Raw genomic sequence first — 12,207 nt, forward strand, 5'->3', positions numbered from 1 at the left:
CGGTTAAGCGCCCGACTTCGGTCATGATCTCACAGTTTGTGGGTTTGAGTCCCGCGTCGGGCTCTGTGCTGACAGCTCGGAGCCTGGAGCCTGCTTCGGATCCTTTGTCTCCCTCTCTCTCTGCCCCTCCCCTGCCCACGCTCTGTGTCTCTCTCTCAAAAATAAATAAACATTTAAAGAATCAAAAAAATAATAAAAAATAAAACCAGTTTCCTAAATCGAAGATCTCCCCCCACCAAAAACTCAAACTTTGCCAGTAATTAATATCAACCCTCAACTGAAAAGGAAGCATTTCTGGGCTGGGGCCTGTGATCTTGTCCTCGGCTGGGTCAGAGCCAAGAGACCGAGAAAATGGTCACAAACCCCGCAGCCAACTTCCAAGACCACTGGCTTACTTCTATCTGCCTCAGTGTTCTAACCTGTAAAGGGTGGGGGGCAGTGCTATTTTCTCATCCCTGTCCCATGGGGAACAGCGATGCCACAACAAGTCCACATACACAAGTCGACAGAGGTGGAAGCATTTGTAAATTGAAACATGTCTGAAAAGGAAAGCACCAGAGACACAACATGAAGAAATGTAAATGATGTCCTACATCGGGAGTTGACTGTTTGAAACTGTAGTTTGGAAAGATTGGTCAGGTTCGTCTCTAGAACTGAGTACTCAGTGAACAGCATAGGCTGCAAGACGACCCCAAGCAGAGAGCATGGGCGCATCCAGAACAGTCTTTTCTGTATCCGTGCAGCAGGAACGACGATGTCTCCACAGGCAATTATGTTTCATACCTGCTGAGCATAGAGCCCAAATGTGGGATAATAGATTTATTCACATTCCCAGCAGGTCATATGCATCAGCCCCGAAGACAGGCCCCGAACCTCAATGCTCTTTGGCACCGGTCCAGGCTGCATATATTTTAACAGCCTCCGCTAAGTATGATTTCCAGTCTCTGCTTTCAGGCTTCCAATAAATGAGAGGAAAATGCCTTTGAATAGAGGAGGATTGGACCAAAAGGTAGACTCTCTGAGATAATTCTGTTTGCAAAGCGATGATATAATAAACCAGCTCTATGCAAATCTCCCCCTGCTATCACCCAGGCCAAACCCGATTCTCATTAGATTGATATATGTCTAGTGGCACATAAAAATGCACAGCAGTCTGTATAAGGATATTGAATTTGCCCTGTATGTGAAACCCAAACCCATAACTCAGGAGGAAAAGAATGAAGTCAAAGTGGAGACTTTGTACACGGCTGGCATCCGACCAACTCCACAGCTCTGCAAGCCAATGTTTTCCATTATCACGGCATTTCATTCCCAGGGCTCAGGCGAGAGGCTGTCACTGGGCACTCAGGTTGCACGGCCACAGCCAGTCGGCTCTGCGATGCTTGGACGCAGGGGCAGAGGCACTGGGTGCATCTAGTCCGGGCCGTCAAGGGGAGATAGAGAACGTGGCATTGGTCTTGTATCTCTCACAAGACCTTAAGTGGAGCTGTATTTACACTCTGTATGGGAGCAGGGCACGATCTCTGCAAGACTGGTGAGCTCAAGAGCTAGATTCTTTCCCAGCCGGTTTCATACCGGCTTAGCTCCAAATCATTTATTTGCTAATTTTGGAATGTGGAGGACTTCATAGAGTCTACAGAGACAAGGATGCCCAGGCATGTAAATGCCCATCTTTACAAATGACCTTTCGTTCGAGCCAAGTCAGGAGGTTTGATAAGCCTGGCCGCAGTGCAGGGAATGGGGAAGGAGGCGTGGGCATCTCAGGACAGGTGGATATGGTTTTTCTGTCTATTACACAAATGGAAGCTGAGTCAAGAGAGAACTCGGAGGCCTCCCAGGGCTGCTGAGACATGTAGGTCCCCAGACCATGCTTCCTATCGGAGGAGGACAAGAGACCTCCTGAAACCTTCATCCCAAGCCAAAACTTTCTTAAACATCTGCATTTCCCCCCAGTGTCTTCCTCTGTGCTTCCACAGCCCCCCTACCCTCTCGTCCATTACAATGTGGCCTAGACTGTGTCATCACTGTCCCCCTGGCTGTCTCCTCTATCACAGCAGTGTCATGAAAGCCAGAGTTCCTTCATGCCCAGCACCTGATGGAGTGGAGCCCCCCTGTTGGGGCTTTCTAATGTTCGTTGGAAAGAAGCAATGAACGGCTGGCTGGCTGGCTGGCTAAACGGATAGATGGGCAGATGGTTGGGTGGACGGACAGATAGACAGGTGGATGATGTCCTGATCCTAGTTGCAGGGGTCTCCACTCCAGAAGCAGAAATACGAACAGAAATACGGCTTTCTGACTACTTTCACACACATAAGAAGCAGGAATCTATAAGCCAGGATGTTCTTGTGAGAGTCCCAGGCTGTTGTGCACATCCAAAGAGGTTTTGGATAGTTCAGAAAAGGCCCCAAACTTTGGATGCCACCGTAAAGGAAGAGAGGCTCAGCTACAGCTTGTTGAACACAGACCTAAAGCCAGCTTTGATTCTCCCCAAACTCCTGTATGTTTTGCCGCTGCAGACACGAGTTTAGGAGACGCTACCCTGAAGACGATGACACTTCCCCCCCCTTTCTTTCTAATCACACTAGGGAGTGCTGATTTACTCCCGTGGAGACGTGGCAACGCTCTGATCTCTCCCACTCCTGCAGATCTACAGGGTGCAGATGGCAAAGCAGGAGTGAAGAGGAGAAGAAAAATGGAAAGGGGGGGATGGCAGCAACAACAACAAGAATAATGTTAAGCAGGAGGGCTCCCTTCTGTCCCTCTGGCTGAGCAATCGCTCAAGAGCCACGTCCACTTCTGCGGAGTTATTTCGAAGGGGAAGCTGTGTTCACACCCCAGGCAAGGACTTCGAAAACTGCTGTGGAGCAAATGCAGGGTTTCAGCTCCCGGTGTGATGAATGTGCATGCTAAAATTACCTTGATCTCCATTACCCAGCTGAGAGATGTCAAGAGTAAGGCATCGGGAACGAGCCCGCCCCCGTGGCTTAAAAGCCTGCCTGTCAATCCACACCAAGCAAACCCTGCTTTGCCATATGGAGAAGAGGAAAAGCCTTTACCTCTGGAGGTGCAGCCATTGGCTGGGTCAATTTCCTTCCCGTCAACTTTGAATGCCCAGCGGCCTGGAACATTGACGTTCGTGGTCTCTTGGATATTCACAATATCAGGGGTTCTTGACCCCGGGAGGCTGAAGAAATTGGTGAGGTTTCCACCATTAAATCCTGCCTAGAGCACAAAAGGAAGGCGAGACGTGAACACAAACACCACCCTTGTGGGTTAACTGGCCGTCGTAACTTATTTTCAGATTCCAGCACATCGAAATCAGGAGACCCCTTTTCCTGGAGTTCCCGGGGCCACCACTGCAGGTGAGAAAGGCCTGCCTAGTTCATGCCACACCCACGTCAAGGTACCACAGATGGGCAAGATTAGCCTCTCGGTCCACCTGCAAAATCAGACACGCTTCTCTAGCTCAAAACGGTTGGCAGGGTTCCCTCCAGCATGCTGAGCAGACTAAGCAAGGAGAGGAGTACTTCGGAAACAGGGTGGACATGAAATGGAGAGCCACATACCTGTGCCATCACTCCCCCAAGGCCGGTCAGGGGGTCACCGCCGCTCGCTGTCCCAGTGGTCCAATTGATTTCATAATAATTGAAGAGCGTGAATGTATAGGATCCATCAGACACCAGGACAGCCTGGAAGGTGTTCACCTACAGGATGGCAGTGGGTGGTCTCATGACTTCCCTTCCCAGAAGCTCCTCTCCCCAGCCCCCTCTACCCTGCGCCTTCCCTGCCCCCCGGCAGCTCAGAGCTGCTCCAGTGCCAGCCCTCACACGCTGCCTCCTCTCTGACTTTGTTCTCGCCCCCAGTCGGGAAAGCAAGACATGTGGGAGCATGCACCTGAAAAGAGAAATTGCCTGAGGAGAACCTAGGGGCTGACTCAGCACCCCCTTTTACAGCTCTGATTCAAACCAGGGAAGTCAGAGGCCCCGCTCGGCTTGTGATAATGCGTGAGCACCTATAGATGGCAGCATGAGAATAAACTATAGGAAGTGGTCCAGGCAGGGGAAGGGCCACAAGCACCTGTTCCCTGAGCAGGTTGGATGGGGCGTCGGCAGGCGGGGAGGAGGGCCATCAAATGCCCGTCAGTGTTGACTAAGGGCCAACGTCTGTGCTGTGCTCTCTTGCGTCCTGGAAAACACCCGCTAATCTTGGTGAGCTGTCTCCCCTCTTTAAAATGGAAGTGGGAATGTGGTTTTTAAAAAGCACTTTCTGGGGAGAAATTGCTCTTCTAATTGAGCATGCATGTATCACTTTATATCTGCAGAAATCTCAGCACCCGCCTGTACCTCAGACCAATGCTAAGGGGGGCAATTTTTTGGCCCTTTCTCATCTGAGAGCTTAAAACCCGAGGGCTAAGGGAGATGAATTGCTGGACATTTTGCAAGGGTCTAGCGACAGAAGATGGGATTCGAGCCGGAGCCCCCAGTCTCTCTCTCAGTGCACTGTCATTACACGCGGTCTTCATTTTCACCTTTTTAGGATAGAGATGTTATATAAATTCAAACAAGCCTCGCGAACAGTTTCCAGAAACAAGCCGTAGCCAACTCTGTCCTTTACGGTTTCCCTTGGTTAATCCCTACCCCTCGACATGGGTTTTCAGGAAATGCAAATAAAAGGAGGGCTAAAAGAGAGGAGGCTGACCTTTTCCATTCAAGCCTCACACTTTCCCCAGCTGCCTGATACCATCCCGGCTAACGTTCCGTCAGACACAGAGGAAGACCCAAATTCTTATCCTGTGTAATCAGACTGGGGTGGAGGATGTTGGAAGCCCCAAATCTCCCATCCTAGACAGTCTCGGGGACGGAGACAAGGTGCAAGTAAAGAAAAGCCCTTTTTGTAAATGCGGATTCTCTCCTCCAGCTCGGTGCCTGCCATAGCCGATGGCGTTCATGATAGGGTCGGGCAGGTATATGCCTCTACTCTTTGGCCCCGCTCAACAAAAGAGGTAAGTGGGGCACCGAGATGCCCGAGGAGTCAGCTCGAGATTTTGCTCTAAGATCACTGCAGGGTCAGGTTCTGGAGACAGGCATCAAGTCAAGGTCACAGGAGGTCTGAAGAGCAACCCTCCTCCAGACTGGGATTCTCCTTCCAGGAGGGTATCCCTTCTCCTGAAATAAAGTTGGAAATATCTCTGGTGCAAGCAGGTCTTGAGAACAACCCAGAAGTCACCCCAAAGCCAACCAAGCACCCTAACCACCCCACAAGGGCTGGCTCACCCTCGCGCACGTTCTGCCTCGCTCTCACACACCCTACGCGTACGTATCTCCTCAACATTTGCTCTTAGGCTCCTCCCGATCTGTTTTTGGCGGAACCGTGTTTTTTTCCATTCTTGAAAAGCCCTTTTATTTTGCAGAGGACTTTCAGTGATGCCTGGAGGAGGAGGCAGCTGGAGGGGAGAGTCCAGGAATTGGAGTGAGGGCATGTTAACTTGAACCTTGCTTGGCCTCCCGTGAGGTTCAAATCTCCTCGCTTGTCACTAGGGCAGCTCACTTAACTTCCTGGGCCTATGGCCCCACCTTTCAGGTGGAATGAGTTTTGCTTACTACACAACATCCCTGTGGGGGCTAAATGAAATGCACAACTAGCCTATCACAGCGCTGGGCTCACAGTAAGCTCTTAATAACCATTGGTTTTCCCTCCTGAAAGTAGAGATGTCCTCTTCTCTCTTCCTTGCTATCAGGCTTCCAATGAATGGCAACTTCCACCTCTAAGAGACTTCTCACGCCATTTGCTTATTTGGCCCAGTGATGTGTGTTCCTACAGAGGAGGGGAAACCTGGGGTGACGACAGATGGAAGAGGAGTCAATTTAAAAGATAGAGATGGATGGACACATCAGCAGCTTGGAAGGCTTGTACCATCTTTTCTCCAAGGAGCCCAAAGCACTTAGCTGTTGCCTCATTCATCCTCATCGAAAGAGTTCTTACCTAGCCCCCAAATTTCCTCCAAAGTACGAACCAGAAAGTATCTAAATTATCTTGCCATTTTTATGGCCAATGGAAGTTTTTTTGGAAAAAATGGTGGTCAGCATTTGATGGGCATTTCTTCTCTTTTTTCCCCCCCACTGACGCTAAAATTTATCGATCACTAGCATCCTGCATTTTAACGTTGTAAGGTATGAGGCTTGAAGGACATAAAACATCACTCCAGGAGTTGTTAGCAATCCATAACACGACAGAGGGAAATGTATGCTGCTTGAGAGGTTATTTCTAGCCAACGCATCCACTGTTTAAACTTGCGTCTTTCTGTTCTCCAGAACCTCTTAGCGGTAAAGTGCATTCTCATGCTCTGGGGTCAGAAGGTTCTAAAACACAATGTGCTCAATGCAGGCAGCCGTGAATGGCTGGCCCAGCACTTTTCCACCTCTGCCTCTAACTCAGTAGTTTCTATTCCATCCCTAAACAACTGACTCATTGCCAAGGAAATTGGAAAACAGATGGAATTGGAAATAATGCTAAGAAAGCAGAGGGCAGAGTTTTGAATGTCTTTGCTTACTGGAAATTATACAGTTGGAGATACGTCTGCTACTTCAAAAATCTCCACTGCCAAAGTCACCCAAATGAGCTGCAGACTTTTGTGAAAACTGTGTTCTGTCCCTTTATATAGAAAGTTGATTATCTCTACGATAATGCCAGTGATAATCTTCCTTATTTGACTTTTATTTGACTGCTCATTTGGGATTTCAGAGCAGATGTTGAAACTTTATTCATGAAACGCTTTAACTGCCCACTTCAATTAGCATCAAATATGAATAATTCCAGACCTGGTCACAATAAAAAAAAAAAGGTCATAACATAATAAAATGAACCAGGTAGGTCATTTGTACCCAAATCCAGCCCCCTATTTTCCACTTCCTACCAGGCTTTGTAAAAAAAAAAAAAAAAAAAAAAAAAAAAAAAAAAAAAAAAAAAAAAAAAAGCAATAAATAAATAAATAAATAAAATAAAATAAAATAAAATAAAAAAGGAGGGGGAAGGAAATCAGCTGATAGAGAGAGGCATTTGTGCCCCTGGCAAGAAAAAAAGACCTTTGGGTTCCTGACGGGCCCCTGAGCATGTGGCCTGGATAGGGTCACAGGACCTCAATCACTCTCCTGCAAAATAGGAATGCTACCTTCTGCCAGAAAATTATGGAGAGGCTCTTTTTAGATATTCGTAATGATAAGTGATGGAGATGACACATGCGAGATATCATTACAGCTGACTGGACTGCTCAGGTATGATATCTCCCTCTGTTTCCTGGAAAGTGGGTGGCAAGACTCATTAGTTTAACTCAGGAAACTGACACTCCTCAGCTCTAACAATTAGACTCCGTCATAGCAGTGAAGACGGACAAGAATTAGATGTCAGGATAGGAAGTGGAAAACAGAAAATTTGAATTATTACAGGTGTGGTACTGCTCCCTCCATAAAACGTGACTTCCTCCCATGTCACAATGAAAACCCAAGTGGCAGAGAAGGTTGCCATGTCTTTGAAGTACTTCCTGATGTCCTTGGTGGCTCTTTTCAAGATGACAGGGTCCATGGTCTCTCTGTAATAGATCTCGCCCCGGATTCCATTGTGCACATCTGCCCAAAAGGGAGCAATGAAGGCCCTCCCATCCGTCAGGGGAAAGGATTCTGGCGTGAACTGGCTCACTAGCACATTGAAGGAAACTACTCCGTTGTTATTGACCTGAAAAAATAAGACAGGTTGGCCAGAATGGATCTGCAAATGTGACGTCAGAGTCACAAACCAGTAGAGACATTGGCCTAATCATATGAATGAAAACAACTTTTAAACCACTGAGTTGGAACCCCCAAACACCAGCTTCCAGCACTCAACGAGGAGGTTCATTTACTCCCAGACAAACTCATTGGTTTTCTTTCACTTCCAATTTGTGGTCAGCTTCATTTCTTATTAATAATCAGTCTTGTTTTCATGTTTTTTATCCTATCTCTGTTTACACTTATAAAATGCTACCGGTGTGTGTGTGTGTGTGTGTGTGTGCGCGCACGCGCGCGCACGTGCATTGGGCCAGGCAAGAGGTAATGTGGACCATAAAGAAGATCCAGCATGACAGATGCAAAATAGTTAGAAAAACAACAACAACAACGACAAAACCATGGAAGCAACAAGTTAAATTAAAAAATTGTTGAGCTGTATATTACACCTGGATTCCTAGTAGAAGAGAGTCAGTAAAAGCTAAATCAAATACTCCATTATTGAACTCAGATCTCAGGATCAACCATACCCTGTTCTGAATGAGGCATTTAAAGGACTGCTATTGATTCAATTGACTTCACAACCACTCTGTACCCACATCAAGGACGAGGTTACAACCTACAGATGCCCAATTCCATGATAGCTCTTGCAGTCTGATGGCGTCTTTGTATAATCGCTGCATAAAAATGGAGATGTGAAATCTATACGTTGTATATGTAAATGACTATCTTATGGTGATTTCTTCATGACTTGCAAAAGGCTTAGTAAGCTTATTAAATTACTGAGCCTACTGCAAATCAGAGCCAATATGCACACTCCATTGATGCAGGACCTGTACACAATTCAGCCTCTGCCTGTGCCTGCAGCTCCGTGAGATTGATTTAACCTGTGGCTTGTACAACGGCTTCGACAGCAGAAATGTCTGGGATGGGAACACTTGCAACACCTCCAGAAAACCTGGAGATCACTTGCCTATACATTTAATTGTTGGTTGCATCCTCTTAATCAGTAATATTATGGACATTAACAGTGACCCAGATCCCAGCGGTAAGTTATCAGTGCCTGGGCCAAGGGTGCATCAATCTGTTTGGGGAGCCACAGTGTATGGTTTGGAAGGGAAGCGGAGATCCAGCTACAAGGATGTTAAGAGCCTCTTGGGTGCGCGAGAGAGCCAACAACCCAGAGGAGAAGCTCGAAAAAGATTGCACGACTCAAAGTACTGGAAACCCAGGGAACATTTTACCCCCAAATAAGTCTACCCCAAATTAAGGACCCTCCTTTTGCAAGGGCAAGAATTGTTCAGACTCCATGATACAATAGAGGAGAAAGAGGAGCTCGATGAAACTCATGTTTTCTAGAGGTCTGGGAGACTAAGGCTTCCAGAATGGAAGTCCTGTACACGCCTCTCATCTCCAAAACCAGCTCAACACATTCTGAAATTTACAATCGGCTGTTACAGACTAAGGAGGCGCTGCTGTAAGTGGACCCCCAAAGGCATCTCAGGATGCCAGAGCAAGGTATTGGCTAGGAAATAACAGCTGTCATTAAGACTCACAGACTAGCGGAGGGAGGTGGTATTGACTCACATGTGTTTTGCTTATACTCTGTAGTGAAGATCAGAGGTTCTCAGACTTTTGTGGGCCTCAGAATCACCTGGAGGGCTCCTTAAAACTCAGATTACCAGGCTCCCTTCCCAGCTTCTGATTCAGCAGTTTGGGGGGGGGGGGGCGTGCCCTGAGATGTGGCATTTCTAACAAGCGCCAAAGTGATGTGGATGCTGCAGGTTCAAGGACCACTGGTTCGACAGTGGAGGAGGGAGCCACTTTCTGATAGGTGTCAGTCCTTAGAGATACATCAAAGTGTGGGCAATACAGAGGTCCCAGGTGCAGAGATGGCCAGAGACAGAGGCATTGGAGTTTCAGTTCTTCCTTCAGGGCAAGACACAGAATAGAATAGAATAGAATAGAATAGAATAGAATAGAATAGAATAGAATAGAATAGAATGTGATAGAATCTACATACACCTCACCCCATGCTTTAAGGCCAAAGACAGAGACAGGTTCAGTTTCTCTGAACCTTCTCAGTGTGCCACCATTCACTAGCAAGAAACTCAAAGACCTAAAAAAAATAATAATAACCTGAGAACACAGGTGCCCAGGAGAACTCTGACACAAACAGTACCATTTCTTCATGCAGGTTTGAAAACGGGACCCCATGGCATATCTCAGACCCAACAAAGACGGCCAGTTCTGCAAACAACTTACATATAATAGTTGATTATCCCTCTACGATGCTCTGGCTCTATTCCAAATTGGTAGGAAGCTAAAGAACAGCAGATGCCTAAACTTTTCACACCCCCAGAAGGGAAAGAAAAATGATATTGCTCCTATTGTGCTTCATTGTATCTTTTTATCTTGTCGCGTAGCAGAAATAATGTTCATGGCATCGGGGCCTCTGCTTCACTTCTGTGTTTAATCACCCACAAAAGCAATTTATTGCCCTGTATACTCCTCTACTATGAACATTAGCCATTAAATATACCTTTGACTTTCTTAATCATAAAACCTATCAGCTCATGAAATCTCAGAACTTGTCGTTCCAGCTGGCAATAAATCTTCCATTCCTGGAACCCTGGACGAAGGTGTTTAAAATGTTTTCCTTAATGATAAACAAAGAGCAGAGCCCGGCTCTCCTCCACTTACATAGACGGTGCGGTAAGGAACGCCAAAGAAGAAAACGGGGATGGCCAGCTTAATCTCGGATGAGCTTCCGTCGTCTACTTTCGGGGTTTTTGTGTCATTCTGCCAGAATGGATACATGAGCTCCCTGGGCTGAGCTGTCGAGAGAGACGGTGGTAAGCTAGATGGCAGGGCCCTCTTCGCTTGGCAAGCTGCTTCCCTCCCACCCACTAAAGCCAGCTTCTTTCAGTGAGCCTTACAAACTAAATGCAAGTCAGACTGCCTTTTCGTTTATCCTGAACCTAAGCTGTACACAATGCATTATCTTCTGCCTCTGGAAAGGAAAGTATGGGAGCAATGCCATTTCTCCTTAGGAGAAATCACTTCATGCTTTGTTTCTGTGCTTCCATACGTTCTGGAGAGAGCAACGGTTAAAACTGTCTGGAGGGCTATGAAATCACCCCTGCCTGGAGCTCTCAGAGCGCTGAGACGGGGTTTCTCCGTCTGGCAGGGCGTAGGATAGCTTCATCCTTGATTGGAAGGCAAGCTGAGAGACGGTGGCCTGTGGCTATGAACCTCCCTCCTGGCTTAAGAATTCCACTATCATGTCTTTTCCTGAAAGGAGTCCCCTCCTCCTCCTGCACAGTAGAAGATACCAGATCCCAGAAGGAAATAAGCAACAGTTGGAGCCAGGACAAAAGTGGGAGGAGAAGGTTTGTAGTAACTGGCCCGCAAATGAACTCCATTGAGCCCAGGCCCTGCGAGAGGGCTCTCTGCCCAGTTCCTATTGACGAAAGACAGACATGGGAGCCTCTGGGACGAGGGAGGCTGGGCCCCGAGAACTCTTTGGAGAGGAGGCACAGGGCCCTTACTCATCAGCCCCGTCAAAGGTGAGGGTCATCGCACGAACACACACAGCTCGCCTCTGGTAAACCACATCACCACCCATCCTGGCAACCTGGCTTGTGTCTCAGAAGTGTCTCTTCCAAACTCTTGCAAAGGTGGCCTGGTTCAGCATGAGAAATTAGACCATTTCCCCAAGGTCTGTGTTACCGATGATCAGGTCCAATGGCATCTATGAAATAATCTACGTTTGGGGGTGTATCTTTTCTCTGCCTCCGTCCTTTCTTGTCTTGAATGAAAATAGAACCATAGAGTATCACCTTTTCTTCCTTTTTTTAATTGTTAATTTTCACGGCCAGTGGCAAATCCATTTGGGGCTTCCGGCCATGGATCTTGAGCTACCTGCTTGCAACACCCCAATCTCAGGTGAGGCCCTCTCCTTGAGAAAGTCCCTGCTCTGTGCTGATGGTGCTGATAGGCTGGCGAGCAGCTGGCCAAGGACCGTCCTGCTCCTTCGGGAGCTTTTTAGTGAGGATACGACAGCTCATGTAAGGGAGAATGCACAGTGACCAGAAAGGACTACAGCAGGGCCTGGCCAAGTGCCAGCTTCTCTCTTCCTGGAGCAGGGAATGAGAGATCTGTCTGGTCAGAGAGCTAATCTGTTTCCAATGGCTAACATCAGAGGAGAACGGGGAAACTAGCCCAGTCATTAGTGCACGAGCATTGTTCCCCGAGCCCCGGAAGTCTCCAGGAAGCCAACCAAATCGGACCGTTAAGGAGGGCTGTAGCTGGTGTAATCAGAAGCACAGCCGACGTTCTTTATTTAGTGCCACAGTCAGCAGGCAAACAAGGGCTCTTTAAAATTCATCTTCACACACACCTAACAAATTCCAAATTCCTAGAAGGTAGGGCCTTTTTTTAAAAAAAG

The 12,207-nt window shown here is 47.5% G+C and overlaps 1 protein-coding gene across 1 annotated transcript in view; it reads right to left on the reverse strand.

Annotated features, from left to right (window-relative positions):
- Window positions 1–11,385, reverse strand: part of TECTA (tectorin alpha) — a 67,497-nt gene extending 56,112 nt beyond the window's left edge. The window contains exons 1-6 of the mRNA XM_060607748.3: window positions 11,309–11,385; window positions 11,093–11,220; window positions 10,461–10,594; window positions 7,441–7,728; window positions 3,567–3,704; window positions 3,057–3,222 (exon numbers count right to left, since the gene is read on the reverse strand). Coding sequence (XP_060463731.1) covers window positions 3,057–3,222; window positions 3,567–3,704; window positions 7,441–7,728; window positions 10,461–10,594; window positions 11,093–11,220; window positions 11,309–11,385 — 931 coding nt within the window. The remainder of the gene's footprint in view (window positions 1–3,056; window positions 3,223–3,566; window positions 3,705–7,440; window positions 7,729–10,460; window positions 10,595–11,092; window positions 11,221–11,308) is intronic.
- Between the last annotated feature and the right edge of the window lie 822 nt (window positions 11,386–12,207).

Source organism: Panthera onca, chromosome D1 (assembly GCF_046562875.1).
Source record: "Panthera onca isolate mPanOnc1 chromosome D1, mPanOnc1 haplotype 2, whole genome shotgun sequence".
Taxonomy (NCBI): domain Eukaryota; kingdom Metazoa; phylum Chordata; class Mammalia; order Carnivora; family Felidae; genus Panthera; species Panthera onca.